The following is an 18985-nucleotide window of genomic DNA, read 5'->3' on the forward strand; positions in this document are numbered from 1 at the left end:
ATGATAAAACATTTATCATTAATTTATTTACATTGATGATAACTTTGGCTCTCTCGTTTGAAATTTAACTAAATATTAATGAGTATAATGTTAAATCTAGACAGAGAAAGCAAACAAGCTACTGACCGCCATAAAACGAATACAAATGAATTAAACATATCGAATTGTACATTATTTGTCTATTATATTGATGTAACAACTAATGGTTATGTGTTTGAAGGTTATCTCAATTGAGAAACTGAATTCATGTTATATTATGTATAATATAAGAGCCCACGACGGCCAGACTTTCCTTTCTTTCGGAAAGTTGAAAGTTTCTCTGTATATGTCTCCGATACAGATAAGAACGACTAGCGATTATCAAGTCTGGGTTGTGGTTACTTTGGCAGGAAACAGGTAGTAAGGGTGTATAAAATTGTACCTAACTTTCATTATAGTTTAAAAGCTAAATTTTATATATGTTACTTGGGGACCTATAAAAAGACATTACCTTAAGAGCCAGACAGTTTTCATGGTTCTTACATCTAGCCAGACACATTTAAAAAATAACTAACATATCATCAAATTCACATAACTACCTAAAAGCGTAACAAATATGAAATAACCCACTAAAAACATTAGTTAACTATAATTATTAAAAAAATAAAAGTATAATATATAAGTAATAAAGTTATTACTTATCTTTTACTTAGACTTATGTTGATGGAATTTCACGTATCCCGATGACTTTTTTATTGTGTCATCGAGATACGTGAAATTTCATCAACATAAACCCCCATAAAAGATAAGTAATAACTTTATTACTTATATATTATACTTTTATTTTTTTAATAATTATAGTTAACTAATGTTTTAGTGGGTTATTTCATATTTGTTACGCTTTTAGGTAGTTATGTGAATTTGATGATATGTTAGTTATTTTTTAAATGTGTCTGGCTAGATGTAAGAACCATGAAAACTGTCTGGCTCTTAAGGTAATGTCTTTTTATAGGTCCCCAAGTAACATATATAAAATTTAGCTTTTAAACTATAATGAAAGTTAGGTACAATTTTATACACCTTCACTACCTGTTTCCTGCCAAAGTAACCACAACCCAAACTTGATAGTCGCTGGTCGTTCTTATCTGTATAGGAGACATATACAGAGAAACTTTCAACTTTCCGAAAGAAAGGAAAGTCTGGCCGTCGTGGGCTCTTGATCTAGTAGTATCAATATTAAAAATTTGAACACTATCACATCTCTATCTAGTCAAATATCTACCTTTAGTAGAATTTGACAAGGCTTAAAAACATGCAGTTTTTTATTACTTTAATTTAAAGTTCAATTTGTTTGTTTGTTTTCATAATGCATGTAGTTAAGTCATAGATTTAAGTATATAAAAATTTTGTCACTGGTTTTTAATTTTGATTAATATTGACTCAATTTGTCTCTCTCACAAAATAATTTTATAATCACAATTGCCATTAGTTGATAAATCAATGATCTATAATATAAATGAGTTCTAAAGGAATGGATAAAGGTAGTTAACTAAAATTGTCACATTAACTTTAATTAGTGTCCATATCACTTAGTTTCGTTGTGGCTCGCCGATAGCTATTGCTCGCACGGCGTCCGTTGATATCTGAAAATAATTAATTAATAAGCATTAATATTAATAAGCATTTTATTTAATGTTTATCTGTATGGAAATTTTGAAAAACTTGGTAGGTTTAGTTTCGATATTCATAAACAGTGATTGTAAACTGATTGAATAGGTAAAATTTATCTACCATTTTGAAACACTTAGAGATACAGTTTAAGTTAAAAATATTATTCTTTGACATAATTTTCTACAATTGCTTTTCTATTTAGACAAAACATATGTTGACGATTAATTATTTTCATTTTTGCATCGTGAGCTAAACGATATTTTATCCCGAGTTTTTTTTATTTTAAATGATGTGATGACAACACATATAAAACGTTAAAACATAACAAGCCTACAAATCATAATAATCGAACCAATTATTCACGGATTTGACAAAATCGCTCCTACATATTGAATCTCTTCGACCCCCGAGTTGGAAACTTTAAAACTGATAGTAGAATCACTTAAATCTAACGCTATAAGTTACTCCGGTCCCGAGGGTTTAAGCCCTTTGTTACCGTCCTCTGGGAGGGATAAGGGTAGATCGACAAATGTGCGAAAGAATTGTTTTTTTGCTTTGATAGAGTTCGCTTTTATAGATTGCGCTTTCTGTTTCCAATTGGAATTAGTTTTAATGGCTGTTTTAGTTTTTTTGCGAAACGAGTTTTTGTTGAAATAAATATCTTATTAGACACAGATTCGTAGATATATTGGGTGAATTTTAGGATTACTGATTATTATTAAATTGAATAAGCATAACAAGGGAATTTGAGATTCGTTTATTTTTTAGTAAAGCCAATTATGAATAACATCGTTTAACTACACGTTGTTCAATTAACATTCATTCTGCAGTCTAAACTGTAAAACACCAAGTTCCCTGTACATCTAAATTCGCGTATCAAACGATCGGTATCAACACATAACTCTGCGTCAGGTGCGCGAAAAAAATAACAATTAGCCGATAAATTTTCATCGTTAACGATCAGGAAAACCACCGGCGCCAACACATATCCCTGGAGCACACCTCGATAACCTGTCCGAGGCCGGTGATAAAACGAGCAGATTTATTTCGGCCACACCGCCATTTGTATTCGAGGCAAATTGTTCAACATTTAGCCTTGCGAGCCTTGGTTAGCCTCCGCTAATGACGCGATTTACATCTTAATAACGCAAAACGGGAGATGAAGTTGGGTTGCAGCATTGTTGTTGGATGTTACTATTGTTTGAGATATTTGTTTTGGTTGTATTCAAATGTGAAAAAGTTAACTTTATTTTAATGTTAGGTGATTTTTCTATTTGAAGTGTTTTAATAGGTTTATGTAAACTAGAATATGTGAAAGCAAATATTTTAAGTATTTTATCTAGTAGGTAACCTAATTAATCACTGTTTCGATAAAATGGTACAGGAGGTCAGGTCTTAACGATAAAAGTGCATTTTACATTCATCTTTAAGCACAACTTTTATGTTTTTCTACATGTACACGCAATTGAAATGAATGAATAAATAGATGCTAAATATTATTTCAATTCCTTGACATTTGACAACAATGAAAATTCTTAATTGAAAAGAAAGATTCTTACTTATATACTTTTCTTCTTTTTCAGTTTTTTTATAAATTTATATAGTCTTTAATAAATTAATATATTGTTAAATAACTAAATAAATAATATAAAACAATCATTACCACTTAGATAGAAGTCCCGTGGCCGCGGAATGTGAGTAGGGTCCTCCGTACGGCGAGTACTGCGAGTACGGGGCCGCGTACGCGTACTCGCTCGCTAGAGTCGCTGTACCTGGAAATATTAGTTCATATTATGGACTAGATTCTTTAAAAACTGGACTTTTGTTGTAAGCACCCTTTGTAATGTGAGCTTTGTTTTTTTCCATTTCCTTCTACATTTTTAGCCAAGTAAAGATAGAACGAACTAACATTAACACCTCGTCGAAGATAAACCTAAGTTTAGCCGGCTAATCTTAAGTTTATCTTCTCACCTACCTTTAGCCGTAACATATATATTATTAGAGAAAAAGAAAATTTGGGCAGGTAACGGTCCTCTCTAATAAATAGCTTTTACACAATTATTATAGATATGCCGTCTAGTTTTCTTATGAAAATTCAAAGTTAAATCTATTATGTGAAAGGTAAAACAATTTTAAATTGGCATAATATATCCATGCATCTATCCACGTTGAGTATATCTCATTAATATAATGTTCGTCTGTACATGATCTGTAGTCTGTACAATATATCAATGTATTGCATTGTTCTTAGATATCGAAATTTATAAAAACAGAGAATATGTAAAATTAAAGAAGACAAAAAGAAAAAGCATAATAATACGTCTGAATCTCAAAGTAACAAATTAAATAACACTCAACGTTAAACACGAGCCGGCAAACCAAACCATCATTTGCGATTCACAAAAACAATGAAAGAATTAGGAGCGACAACAGAAATCACAAAAAAGTGACTCCAGACTCGAGCACTACTCAAGCACTCAAAGGAAATCCAATTTTCCTCCCCCCACACTTTACTGTGGCGATGGATATGAACTCTACACGATTGTAGACCTTGTTTTATGGGAATAAGATCGTGTTTTCAGTGATGTGACGTTTGGTCTTTAATCTACCGCAATCTGCTTAGCGGGAGGGGGTGTTTAATAGCTCATTCGGGGCTATGCAAATAATTTGGAGGGGAACCATACGGCTTTGTCTGCGCAAGTAACGAAGCGGCGCGTTGTGACTTCAAAGCGCTGTAAATATTATATTTTGGGCGTGGCTCGGATGGATTAATTGGATGATGCGGTCGCTCTTTGTTGGATGCATGGTAATTGGTTTGGTTGTGTTTAATTGGATGATGGGTTATGCTGTTAATGTATGTGGATGGATCACTATGGATGTAGGAATAAAGATTTAGCTGGACTTGACTTACTGAGCCTTTAATTTGTAAGTCGTAAATGTATTGAATCTCCATTTTATAAGGTGCGAATGGCAGATAATTAGGTGCATTTAAATAGATCAAAACATAAATCGATTCAACATGGCAAATTTTGCTTCAAATTTATTATATTTTTAAAGGTCGGTGAGTTATAATTACGTTGTAATAAGACATAAATACTTAAAATTTTTCTCTTTTACATAAAATAGAAAAAAAACATCATTTTTTTCTTCTATATCTGAGTTAAAATCAAGGTACAGAACGCGTCAAGGCTTTTATATTTTTTCATTAGAGCCATAAAATGAATTTCGCAATGTGGTCGTTTTACTGTGACCACGACGCGGACGCGATGTGAGCTTAAAGAACAAGATTTTCACTGAAAAAACGACGAATTTTTCCGACTTATATACAAGCATTACCACTTCTACTACCACCAGTCACCACTACTAAGTACTACTAACTACTCACCATCATAATGCGCGTAAGGCGGGTAAGGCGGCGCGGGCGGCTGCAGCACGACGAGCGCCGCGGCGTCCGGGCTGCCCGCTGCGGACGGCGGCTCGCCGGGGCCCGCGGCCGACCCCGTCGAGTCGTTTGTGCCCGCTATTGGGGACAGATATAATTCTAAATAACTTATGGAACAAACACACAATAAAATAAAATACTATGATATAAATAAAATAATATAACCTAATTTATAATAAAAATTTCAAGTAAAATAATTATTATACTTGAAATTTTTAAACCCATTTCTTAAAATTTACTTGAATATTTACTTGGCTATGAATGCGAAAGCTCCTTCTACAACATTGTTTTTTCTTGACACATAAGTACATATCTAATATTAAATTCTCAAATGTAAACTTTTAGAAACATAATAACAAAACAGTAATTTTAATTACAACTAGCAGTCCGCCCCGGCTTCGCCCGTGGTACATATTTACGTTTTCTCTACGTAAGAACCATCCTCCCTACTTCAAGGAATACTTATAATAAAAAAAGAATTAACGAAATCGGTTCAGCCGTTCTCAAGTTATGCGCTTACCAACACATTTTGGGATTCATTTTTATATTATAGATTATGTCCCCTCTACAAATAAAAATCTTGAAACTGGAGGAAATATTCATCTCATATTTCACCTCCCATACATTAGATAAATTTTGTTGTAAACCTCATTCTGTGACTACATACTAGAACTACAATTACAATTTCCATATCCATTACAAAAAAGTCACAAAACAAATGTATCAGTAAAAACAATTTATTACACGTTCAATTCTAAATTGTTAGCAATTTGTAGTAAAATCGACAACATCAACATGTTACATATTACGATTGACACCTTTGATTAACATTTCATAAGGTTTTAAGCACAGGTTTTAAGCAACTGCCGAAAAATGAGATATATTTTTAAGCTACGTCCCTCTAGTTTGAAAAAGTAGATTTACAATCAAAATCATTTGTCTTGCTCACGCACTAAATCATCAGAAAAAAAAAACAATTGCACATTTATACCACAAAATAATTGAATTCGAAAGTAACTCAAGTCATTAATGCTAAACACGATATATCATAGTGAATATTAAAATAGATATCGGGAAGTGATGAATCAAAGTCGATGGATTTATAGCTATCGTTGGAAAATGCGATCAAATAAATATCGGCACAGGACTATTATTCTGATAGTTGATTGGCTTGTTTTTTTGTTTTTTTCGATTGAGTTTAATCTAGTGTTATAGTATGGGTTTTATGTGACTATTTTGAAACTACAGATATATCTTTCTATCTTTTTCAATGTATCATTGTGGGGCAGTCGCAGATATATATAATTTATATAAAACTAGCTTACCGCCCGCGGCTTCACCCGCTTTGCCTAAAACCAAATAAATTATATACTTAAACCTTACTCTTGAATCACTCTATCTATTAAAAAAAACTGCATCAATCCGTTGGGTAGTTTTAAAGATTTAAGCATACAAAGGGACACAGGGACAGAGAAAGCGACTTTGCTTTATACTATGTAGTGATTACGTTAATTACCGCTAAATATAATATCGTTATAATTAAGAACAACATGATTTCTTATTACAAATCGACTGTATATATTTTCATAGTAGTAGTTAGTAGTAACTTTTTTAATACCACTATATTTTAATGTATATGGTATATGAAGTTAAAAGGTTTTTTGTAGTGTGAAGTCGAAGTTACCGCTCTTATGTCACTCGCGTTGGTATTTAAATGTCAAGTACTGAATTATTTCAAAGGAAATGAAAAGCTGCAAATTGTTTTCATTGAAATCATTTGACATATTATATTTTACAATAATGTTTATATAGTAAGTGACCCTGCCTTCCAAGCCAGAGGTTGTGGGTTGGGTTGGTGGTTGGCAAATATTTGTGTGATGAATATTGAAGTTTGCTCTGTGTCTGGGTGTTAATTATCTATATAAATATGTATTTAAAATTATAAAGTATGTATGTTTATCAGCCGTTTGATTTCCATAACACAAGCGAAAAGCTTAGTATGAGATCAGATAGTGCCGTGTTTGAAAAATGTCCTGAAATATTTATTTTTATGTCGGTACGAATTTTATCATTTTTCCAGTATTTATTCTAACACAACCTGAGCCTTGTTCCTTATAATCTGTATCCTATAATCCTCTAACCACTAAATTAAGCCTTATGAAACTTAATAAGCCGTCAATAGTTTCCCATAGTACTTGTAATTCGACGCCATTGGATTGCGGTGATCTCAATCAGATGTATTCCACTTATACGTGGGAATTATTAATTATAATATCAGTTTTGTGTAGATCGATATATGTTATGTGGTTTTGTTAAGCTTTTAGTGAAAGGAGGATTTAGAAAAAATATTTTTAAGTTAAGTAAGTTAAGACTTAGAAGTTCTATATTAATCATAACATCACTACATAGTATAAAACAAAGTCGCTTTTCCTGTCCCTATGTCCCTATGTCCCTTTGTACGCTTAAATCTTTGAAACTACGTAACGGATTTTGATTTTTTTTTAATAGACAGAGTGATTCAAGAGGAAGGTTTATATGTATAATAACATCCATTAAATAGTGGAGAAGTACTGTTATTTTTGAGGTTTCTAATGTGATGTCGTAAAAAATTACATTGTTTCCGCTTATATTGCAAACGCAGGCTGAACCCTACGAGTTTTATCAAAATAATGTACTAAGTATTATACACATTGAAAAGGTCTACAGAAAAGTCCGCGATGGTATTATGTCTATCTCTTATGGATAACCCACAATAACATTTTTTTGTCATTTACTTTTTACGACAAATAATAGCTAATTTTCGAAGCGATTTTCACCAATACAGCATTAATCCTTAACCAATTAAATACCTTGAATACATTGTTCATTTAATATAGATCTATATGGCCCTTTACACCGTATGATTTAAGTGAATATTTTCGAAGATATTACAGATTTAAAAATTGCGGGACGTAGCGTTTGCGGCGGTACCGGCCGGCCGGGCCGCTATTTTTTTATATACAACGTTCACAGTTTTTCTGTAGTGTATTTAGTATCAGCATTGCACCCGTGCGAAGCCGGGGCGGGTCGCTAGTATAGTATAAAACAAAGTCGCTTTCTCTGTCCCGATTTCCTTATGTCCCTTTGTATGCTTAAATCTTTAAAACTACGCAACGGATTTTGATGCGGTTTTTTTAATAGATAGTGTGATTCAAGAGAAAGGTTTTAGTATATAATTTTTTTCCAGATTTGCTGTGAAATCTCAATTATCAGAATAATGCAAAAGATACATGTATTTTCGTCCTATATTATTTGTTCATAGGTATATATTCAAAACTAAAGTGTATTTTAAAGGATAATAAAACCTATAAAACATGGCTTGGCGAATAGCGACCTACAGTTGGATGTAAACAATTCAAGCGTAAGAAGAGAGTCTAGTTACAGTTATATAGTGCTATACTGTCTTAGAATTAGGCTTGTTTCCTTTCAAAGCTATGATATATGAAAGCTATGAAGTGGAATTTTTACGACAGTGGCAACTGGCAAATGTTGCTGAAAATGTTATAGTAGAGATCAGATGAAAACATGAAAACTTAACAAAACATCCAAATATGTTAAAGTTATAGTGGCACAAACTGTGCTAATTAAACCACTGAAAGAAATCAACATACTTTATGGAATATAATTATGACACGAATATGAATACCAAGAAACAAAATAGTTTTTCTAATTGCTTTTCTAGTGTCGAGTTGATTTCTTAAAAAAAATAATTACATACAATTTCTGAAAACACTATCTTTCAACTAGCTTTGCATATCTCAGCTTGCATTACGAAACAAACATAACGACATAGTAATTTTCAGGGCGTAACTAATAATGGTTTGATGACGGTAGTTGTAAAAATTGGCGGGTTGGCAAAACGACGCTTGATCGTGACACGAGCCTCGCCTACTTATAAAATGATTAAAGTTTTATAACATTTTGAATAATATAAACAAGGGACTCATCATGATTTTATTTGAATCTTTGTCGTAGGTACCTATCATCTGCCATTCTATCAAAATTAATAATTTTTAACCCTTATTTTTGTCGAAGTTTCCTTCCTTGCTTGTTGTGCTCCTGATCCTAAAGTCTCTGCATAACCTGTTCCAGAACTTTTCCCAATGTCATCTCACCACTGCAGCGCTTGTATACCCCTGATCATTTAACTATATGATTGAACCTATAGAATTTCATGTACCTGGATAAAAACTAGAACTTTCCTAAGCTATAGGAGTAATTATATTTTATCTACAACTCACCAGAATGCGGCGCATAGTGCGGATGAGCGGCATGTTCGTACGGCGCCTCGAACAGTTCCCCGTAGTAGCCCGTCCCGCCCCCGAGCTCTGAGAGCAGCTTGTACTCGTCCTTTAGACTCCACTTCGACGACGACCACAGCTGGAAGGGAACCTGGGTTTAGTTATGTGTGAATTTCTGGCTATTTTGAAGTGAAACTTCTTTAAAAAATCAAGGTCATGGTAATATTTGCCACGTTGCGTCACGTCATTGAGTAAAGTGACAATTCTAGTATCTTTGAATCTTGCCAAAGAAGTTTCACTTCGCTCAGCACACACGCTCTTTTCATGTTTTGAGCATGTTATATATGATCTTTTCCTGTAATGTCAACTGACATACTCGTATTTATGACATACTCGTATGCTCGAGCTTGCGTATTTTAGGATGATGACGAGTACATAAACGAAGCTATGTAGGTACTTGCGCAACTGTAGCTATTATAGACTACAAGCCCGCATAGGACAAAAATATGGGTCAAATGAACCACCAGGGGACATATCTAGAACGATAGCAGAGCAAAAAATAATAAGATTCATCACTATGCCGTCACTTGTAAGCTGTCCAACTGAGTGCAGATGAGAATTGAAAAGTACAGGTAGACTCGGTAAATTTTGGTCATATATTTTTGTACGGCATTCTTAACCATCGATAGATCCATTAAAAATAATAAGAAACCGCTCAGTGCCGTACAAAAATGGTGGTCCACCAAGTCGGAATTTTTATTTAATTTCCGAGAGTTACCGGGGGTAAATTTGGTCATTTGACCATGTACGGCATCTGTGTCATACTATTGCTATACTGCTTTTAATCCATTATTCCGCAACGCCGTACAAAAATCATGGGGACAAGTGGAAAAAATCGAGAGTTGTAATCCCCTCTCTTTCCCCACTCCAGGGGGTCATTTGACACAACACGAAATAAATTTATTTTTAAAGTATTTTATGCATAGATAATATTTTTTCATGTGCCGTACATTTTCGTTGGTTCAAAGGGGAAAAATCTGAAAAAGAAAAAAATCCATATAACGAAATGTTTGCTTTATATTTTTATAATAAAATATAAATATACATTAATATTAAGAAGCTCGAGGTGGTTAATTATAACCTTGGAAATTGACAGTCAGGTGGAATGGACTCCGTTAAATTGATGAACTAATAAAAAAGCTATGAACGAAAAGATGTGAATTATATGCAATCAGTCCATGAATACAGGTAAAGTCACAAGCAAATGCTAGTAATATATACATATTCAAAATGTACAAGTAAAGCGCTTTCATGATACCAAACACTGCATATTTATCTTAACTTTATTTTTTTACTCTGTATGTTTTGTCCGCTAGAGGGCGCCACATTAGATTTTGTGAAACCCCATATAGCCTTTAGCTAGCTAGTCGCTGGTTATCCAGTGAACAATTCAGACGCTTCTAATGATATGTCATTTGTCGAATTCTGATAAGTAGTTTAGAAGTTACGAGGGAATAGATGAACATACATACATGACCTGTAAACAACCATAACCCTCCTTTTGCTTTGCCGTAGTTGGGTAAAAATATGTTAATGCCGTACTGTATCAAATGGCCATAAAGCACCCTTAAAATTGTAGCTTTCGTCGCTTTCATCAGCCTAAAAGATGTGGTCTGCACAAAAATGTACGGCATCGTTTTTTCCTAATTTATCTATGTTAATACTATTTAAAACAACGGATAAAGTGTAGAAAACTATTATATTTCATTAATCTACGATGTTTAAACTTTAACAAAATTTCTGGTTTTGCATTTCTCTATAACTTTTTTTAGAACGGTTTCTTTTGAACGGCAATACTATACAACAATTGAATTTTACAATATCATGTTAAAAAAAAAGTTCCCGTACAGGGTCAAATGACCTTACAGCTCTTTATATTAAGAATTCGATGAAATTAAGATGATTATTGGTATACATTTAAAAGAACAATTATTTTTTGACGGCATTGCTTTTAATAGTACTTTTGAGTGCTAGATAATGTTTTGGAACCGAAGCCGTACTTAGTCAAATGACCCCCTGGAGTGGGGAAAGAGAGGGGATTGCAACTCTCGATTTTTTTCCCTTGTCCCCATGATTTTTGTACGGCGTTGCGGAATAATGGATTAAAAGCAGTATAGCAATAGTATGACACAGATGCCGTACATGGTCAAATGACCAAATTTACCCCCGGTAACTCTCGGAAATTAAATAAAAATTCCGACTTGGTGGACCACCATTTTTGTACGGCACTGAGCGGTTTCTTATTATTTTTAATGGATCTATCGATGGTTAAGAATGCCGTACAAAAATATATGACCAAAATTTACCGAGTCTACCTGTACTTTTCAATTCTCATCTGCACTCAGTTGGACAGCTTACAAGTGACGGCATAGTGATGAATCTTATTATTTTTTGCTCTGCTATCGTTCTAGATATGTCCCCTGGTGGTTCATTTGACCCATATTTTTGTCCTATGCGGGCTTGTAGTCTATTATTGCCACTATAGCAACTCGCACTCTGTAACCTAACCATACGCCAAATTCATTGATACTTTTTTATTTTACAATCCTATTTAATTATTTTGAATAGCTTTCTGTAAGCAGAAAATTTACATGAAGTACGAGGATAGTTCTTACGTAGAGAAAACGAAATTATGTACCACAGGCGAAGCCGTGGCGGACCACATGTTTTAAATAAATTGCTTCAAGGTTAAAATAATACTTACGTTAGAATATATCTGGTCGCCGTTGTAGTGACTTCTTTGTCTCTTCACGTCGTCTTCTGAATGACTGTTGAAATCTCTGTTCTCATCTGTTAAAGTACAGAGTCATTAAATTACTTGTATACTAAAACACACGGTTTCACTCGCGTGGCAGTTGGATAAAAGCTTGCCTATTTACAGAATTTATGTCTGTGTTAAATAAAAATCGCACGCATCGAAGTCCTCAAGTGAAAGTTTGACAAATAAAGAAACATTAACTACAATAAATCAATAGTACCTAGTTTTTTATTTTATTTTTAACAATACGTTTTAATTTCACTTTTAATTACTATAAAAAATAAGAAGGCATACAAATAATGATATACCATAATGTGACAAGTCAGCCCACTTCAAACTAAATCAAATCAAATACTTAAAGAAATCCCACGACATCTCAAATAACGTTTACGTTTATACGATTACAGGGTAGACAATGTCGGTGGGTATAACAGATAAGCTATGGTTATGACACCCGTATCCGCTCCGGAAAAGGGGTTAGAATTTAAAGAGAAGTTATAAGTTAATATAATATGGCCACAATTTGTGCTGGTTTTAATAGCACAGTAAATCTTGCTGGTTCCGCTCAGCGCACACCACTATGAAAGGGACGGTAGGGATGGGTATGTGTCGATAATTTTTGTCGATGATTTTGAAATTTTACATGGAAAAATTGTTTTGGTTAGGGCAATAGCAGGTATGAAAGTGGCTGTAAATCGAAAGATCTATCTATCTATCATCATCAACATGGGAATATTCTTTGAAATAAAGCTTATTTTACTGCATGCATTTTTCATCATCTTCTCTATGACGCGGACGTGCTATTTGAAATGCATCAATGTCTACTTATTTAATGAGATTTTACATTAATGCATCATTCAAAATACACTTAGTTTGTATTATGATTATAAGCTCGAAACACCTACACCACTAGTTTCCTATGCTCATCAATTTTATATTATTATCGATAGCCACTGTCCCATCACTATCGCGACTCGGAGACGCGTAGCTGCGGGGTCCACAATGTTTTAATCCCCATCGCGCAAGTTTATATAGTCTGTGGTACATATGTAGGCTCACTCGATACTATGTCTCTAGTACCTACTCAATGGGGCATGGGATAACTCTATCCCATGCCCCTATACCTATATTACTGTTTTATGTTATTGAGTAGCAAGTGCATATTATTGAAATTGATATTGGAAGATTGCAAGTTAAACAAAACACAGTTTTATCATGGACGAATATAATTTAATTTGTCTATGGTTTTATACACACATATAACACAGCTTACAAATTTATTCTCCTGACATACCCACAGATTTTTCTAGTTTAGGAATCGGAGGCTATATTAACTACAAAAAGTTAAAAAAATTCAATGAAAACTGTATCATGTTAATCTTTTCGAATACATATTATTCTGCAATAATACTGTGATCTGTTCCACTACCACTAGACCTTCCACCTGCTCAATGCCCAGAATCTTATTGATTCTATAACTACCCTACACAATGCTTCTTAATTAACCCGTTGACCACCGAGCGGCCCGATCGGGCCACGACACAATAGATTTTCTATTGTGTCTGTGATTCCGGGGGCTGAGGTTCCCTCATGTTCCACTTACCCTGATCCTCATGCCGTTTCCTCTTCAGCCCGTTCCCGTTATGCAGACCTTCCACCTGCTCAATCCCCAGGATCCCATTGATGCTGTAGCTGCCAGTATTCGTGACATGCTGTTCCGTGGTTGGAGATAACACGGCGGTGGTCCCAGCATTGCCTGCATGCGTTATTACCTGGGGACGTGAAAAATTGTGTCTAATTATCTATATTATGTTTCTATTATTTACTGTGTTTCGAAACTGGCGACAACGAGCGATGACCGGGCTCAATGGCGTGCCATGACCGAGGCCTATGTCCAGCAGTGGACAAACATGGGTCATGGGCTGTTATTGATGATGATGAATAGATATAAATGCAGACAGTATGGCATGGTATATTTCTATAATGTTTCTCTCAAATATTTTGTTTCTTTGTATATATGTTTTGATGTTAACAATTGCTGGCTTAATAAAATAAATAATTTATAACAAAATACTCACAGAAACAACACTCCCCTGCGCGGAGCTGATCTCCTGCTCCTGTTGTTGTTGTTGCTGCTGGTTGTGCGCGTGTTTCGCCTTCTCTGCTGCTTTGTTGCGCACAATCCTACAATAATATTGTTGTATTAGAATAATCAATAGTTGATAAGTTTGTTGTAACTGCAGATGCATATAAACATTTGACCTAGCTACTAAAATTATGAGTTTTAATAATCACATAGAAATGTTCGATGTAGTTGTAAAAAGAATTAGTACACTACATGCAAAGACGAATTTTTGATCGTGTAAAAAGCTACATTTATACTTTTATGCTATATATGAAAAGGTAGGTAGTTATTGATTACCACAGAAAATCAAGCCAAGGAAAAACGAAAGACATTTCAATTATTCTTATAATCGATATTGTAACCGAAATTGCACTAATAAATCATTAAAACGCAAAAAGTGATAAATTTGCCGACACGACATTTTTGTCGAATGCGTGTCGGAAGCGTAACAAATCGCAGCGGTCGCATGTAAATTGCATTGCGATGTCGTGGCACGTGTCGTGGTCGTAGGGTGCTTTTTTATTTAGTTAATGGATTGTACTTGTTGTTGATATACTTTCTCATAATTTGGAATATATAAATAGATTATGGAGAGTGCTTAACTTCGTTTATGTTCTTATTGGCTTATAAATTTTAATATAGGGGTAATAAAGAGTATTTAAGTATTGTAGGTATAATCAAGTGCATTAATTATTTTCATTTATATATTTTATGCATTTCATTGAATAGGTATGAAAAACAATAACAAAATAACATGTTGCAAAAAGGTTTCGAAAACAATTTAATTAAATAAATAAAGAATTTACGTTGCAAAAATAACTTATGTAACTACTTATTAAGTAAAAACTATAACCCGAAGTTATTTATCTGAATGTTTGGAAAATCTTATAAGCCACTTTTCATACTAATTAATTAAATAATTAAAGTAATTTACTTACTTGTACTATTAGTTATATTATACTAGAATAATATTGAACAAATTCGATTTCAAATACTTGCAAGACCATACAAAAGAAATACATACATAAATACACATCACCAGATGCCTAAAAATATTTTATTTTATATCCCATCACACCAAACAAACAACGCTAATCCCAGAGCAAATTAAACTACGTTCATTTGGCTATCATTTTCCCGCCATCGCGTCGTTGACAGTTCATTTCCCGCCATGATGGATAATAGCTCCCGTTGAAGTATTGCCAGTATCTCGCGGGTTGACATATGCAAAAATTGTTTCGCAAACTTATAAAGGTCAGGTTGTAATGTACTCATCACTGAGGGGACTTGATTGATGGCGCTTTTTTATTATGAATTACATGGATTATTATTCGTATTATGATTTTGGATGGCATGATGTTATGATTTGTAACATTATGATTTTGAGGAATATCATTTGCGTTGTTGGATAAACAGTTTCTATTGCTATTTACCTTAAAAATAATAAAAGTATAGAAGCCTTTTAAAAGAAATAATCCTTTGAAAAACGTAGGAACTATAGGTCTACCAGAATCTGATGGCATATTTATATTTACGAAATAAAAGATTTTCATATGGCAATTTTATTTGACAACTATCAAATTGGTTGTCAAATTATTTGTCTTCTTTGCATTTGATGAATAATTTTTAGGATTTTGTCTAAAAATCTTCGAAAATGTCGAAAAAGCCGCTGCGATCACAAGTAAGAGGTGTTGTTTATAATGTGTATAGAAAAACATTCGATGAAGAAGGGTCAAACACATCACAATTTTCAATTTTGTATATTTTATTGATAAGTTGGACTTACCCGTTTTGATACTTAAAATAAAAAATATTATAAGTAGGTAACTATAATATTGTTTGTTGATTACTTACAATATAATTTTATGAAAACTTATTACAGGAGTTTCCAATACGGCTATTCGTCAAGTCCAAGCTGTCCAAGTCAACTTTATAATGTGTGTATCTTTAATACTTACGAAAATAAACATAGTTTTATTTTATTTTTATTTTATTTTATAAAAAATTATTAGCAATCTAGTTTTGATCTACATTATCATTACATCCATATTTTTACATGGCATAATGATAATGGATATACAAATATAGGTATGTGTAAATAATAGTATGAATTACATTATAGATAAAAGTAATATGTATATTATACATGTAAGTATGTACCTACATAATATTAAGTGGATATCTAATTATTAAGTACAGTATTGTTCACTTATGTAATGTGACTAATGATGTTGAGGACAAAATAAAAAATAAGCAGTATCAAGATCGTTCAGTCCATTTTCCCTAGGGTTGCACACTCAAAATTTTGATTTCCCAATTTGCCATCAGATTCTGGTTTACCTATAGTCGTAATGTTGGAGAAACCTTTAGATATAATATAATATCTATACCTACTTGAAGTTACTTTATTCTACATTTTCGTCTTTATTGTGCTAAACAATACATATATTTACAACAACTACAATGAATAACAAAAATATTAACCTAGTTAACATTTCCCTAGCTTTTAAATGCAAATTTTAACGATGGCAATTTCGCAAAAAGCGCGCACTACACGCTTCCGGACGGACGTGCCGTTTCATATTTTTTATATTATAATACTCCTTTCTCTGCCGGAAGAATATTCTTTGTTGAAATGGTTAATTTATTGACGATAAGGTATTATCATTTAACTACTTTTAGTACGAAAATATCGCGTATAACATAAAATCATTTTATAACTAAACAAATATTATTTAACAGACATAAATATTTCTCATATTTCGATGTTTATATACGGGTTATTATATTTTATGTACTATCTACCACCCGCAGTTTTGCTAACTTTTATTTCCCCTGTACCTTATTTTCACATGAAAAATTACTCCCTTCAAGAGTTATTTTCGAGTCGACTTCTAAAACTAATATATTTTGTACGTTGTATCAACAAAACTTATTATGAAACATTATTGTAAAAAATAACTAAGTATATTATCATTTCATAACCAATTAACGTGAAATATCGTAAAATTTATGACAAAAACATCCACGTTGACAGGACAGACACTCACAAAGGGAACCTAAATTGTCCATCGGAATTATTCAGTTTGGCGCGTAAAAAACTCAAATGTCAAATTGGGGTTGCTAGAATTATTGCTTCAATTACCAGGCAGTGGCGTGCCCTCGATTAAAAATGTCTTTTTGCAAGTTTGCGCTTTTTTTTTAAATTTTATTGCAGAGGGCATTTGATTTTTTAATATAATGGTTATTGCTATATTCATATCGGTTATTTGAAATTATTTATACGCTTTATATAAAACTTAAGGATGTGGTGTGTGCTAAAATATTTCCAATTAAAGTTAAGATAACTCTAATGATAGTGTGAAATGAATGTTAATACATATTATGAATTATGTTATTTTATCTATTTTTGGGTAAAACTCATTATTCCAGTAATTAATTTAGCGATTTTTTGTTTTAACGTATAGCATGAAATAATTATTTTCGTATGCCTTCAACTCATATTACCACTTTGCTATCTTAATACTATTACAAAGGCGAAAGTTTGTAAGGATGTATAGATGTATGGATGTATGGATGTTTGTTACTCTTTCACGTAAAAACTACTGAACCGATTACAATGAAATTTAGCACACATATAGAGGGTAGCTTGGATTAACACATAGGATAGGTTTTATCCCGGAAATCCCACGGGAACGGGAACTATGCGGGTTTTCCTTCTAATCTAGTAAGTTTATAACGTAATAATAACAATAGAATAGTCTTATACGTTAAGAGATGTCGATATTATGTCGATATAGAATGTGATGTTTTTTCACTTTAAAAGAATTTTATTTCGAAACTTTATTCACATCATTCTTGTTTCCCATACATAGATGTTTTCATTGACCATTCAGTCCAAACAATTAACATCCTACAGAAATCCTATAATCCCTCCATATCGTCACTTAAACAGAATCGTATTTATCGTTGAATAGACCGCAGGAGACGACACGACACGACATTAGCTGCGCGTGTCGGGCGCGTGTCGTGGGGTGCAAGGACCCCTCCAGTGAATTGCTTTAAAATTGACTCTGCTATGCAATTTTTAAAGTAATGATCGTATAATTTGAAATTTAAAGTTTTTATTACTTGATGCTGGGTGTGGTGTTTTGTTTCATCATCATACGCGTAATATGGGCTAAGTTACTATATTGAGGAATTAAAAGGGATTTATTAAATAAAATACATTGTATTAAATATAGATGGCTTCAATCCAATAAAAACAATCGCAAGAAAAACATAAAGTTTATTTATAATTTATATCAAGCAAATTTAAAATTAAAGTTGATCCATTTAAAATTTTATGAATTAAAACAATTCAAACCCAATATAAACACTTCACCTACTATAATATGAGTTAAAAAGTAATATACCTACCTACTTTTTCCAAATTTACTACATTGCGAAAACGTGTATTCAGTAAACGTTAGAAAAGTATTTGTTAAATTATTTGCTTCTATCTTCTCAGTTCTCACACATTACCAAATGTTTGCAACCCATTACATTTATAGTGCCCAAGAACATTGTATTGCATTTTGAGTTCTTTTGTAAGGGGATAGCATACATTTTGTATTGTACCATGAATCGTAGCAAAAGAGTTGGTTGGGGCTACGAAAAAGTATAGAAAC

At 33.0% G+C, this 18985-nt stretch overlaps 1 protein-coding gene across 4 annotated transcripts in view; it reads right to left on the bottom strand.

The window, feature by feature from the left end:
• Positions 1 to 1231: 1231 nt before the first annotated feature.
• sv (paired box protein shaven) overlaps positions 1232 to 18985 on the bottom strand; it is an 81967-nt gene continuing 64213 nt past the window's right edge. For 2 of the 4 annotated variants that reach the window (XM_090115986.1, XM_090115984.1), the window contains exons 6-12: positions 14269 to 14374; positions 13794 to 13962; positions 12137 to 12222; positions 9373 to 9511; positions 5036 to 5170; positions 3314 to 3422; positions 1232 to 1622 (exon numbers count right to left, since the gene is read on the bottom strand). In XM_090115986.1, the coding sequence (XP_089972112.1) occupies position 1622; positions 3314 to 3422; positions 5036 to 5170; positions 9373 to 9511; positions 12137 to 12222; positions 13794 to 13962; positions 14269 to 14374 (745 nt within the window). In that variant the 3' untranslated portion in view covers positions 1232 to 1621. Of the gene's footprint in view, positions 1623 to 3309; positions 3423 to 5035; positions 5171 to 9372; positions 9512 to 12136; positions 12223 to 13793; positions 13963 to 14268; positions 14375 to 18985 lie in introns of those variants that run through there. The other 2 variants (XM_090115987.1, XM_090115985.1) reach the window with 2 other exon arrangements.

The sequence above is a fragment of the Colias eurytheme genome, chromosome 24 (genome assembly GCF_061535395.1).
Source record: "Colias eurytheme isolate Ceu_HAF_F1 chromosome 24, ilColEury1 Martin Lab GWU primary, whole genome shotgun sequence".
Classification (NCBI taxonomy): Eukaryota; Metazoa; Arthropoda; class Insecta; order Lepidoptera; family Pieridae; genus Colias; species Colias eurytheme.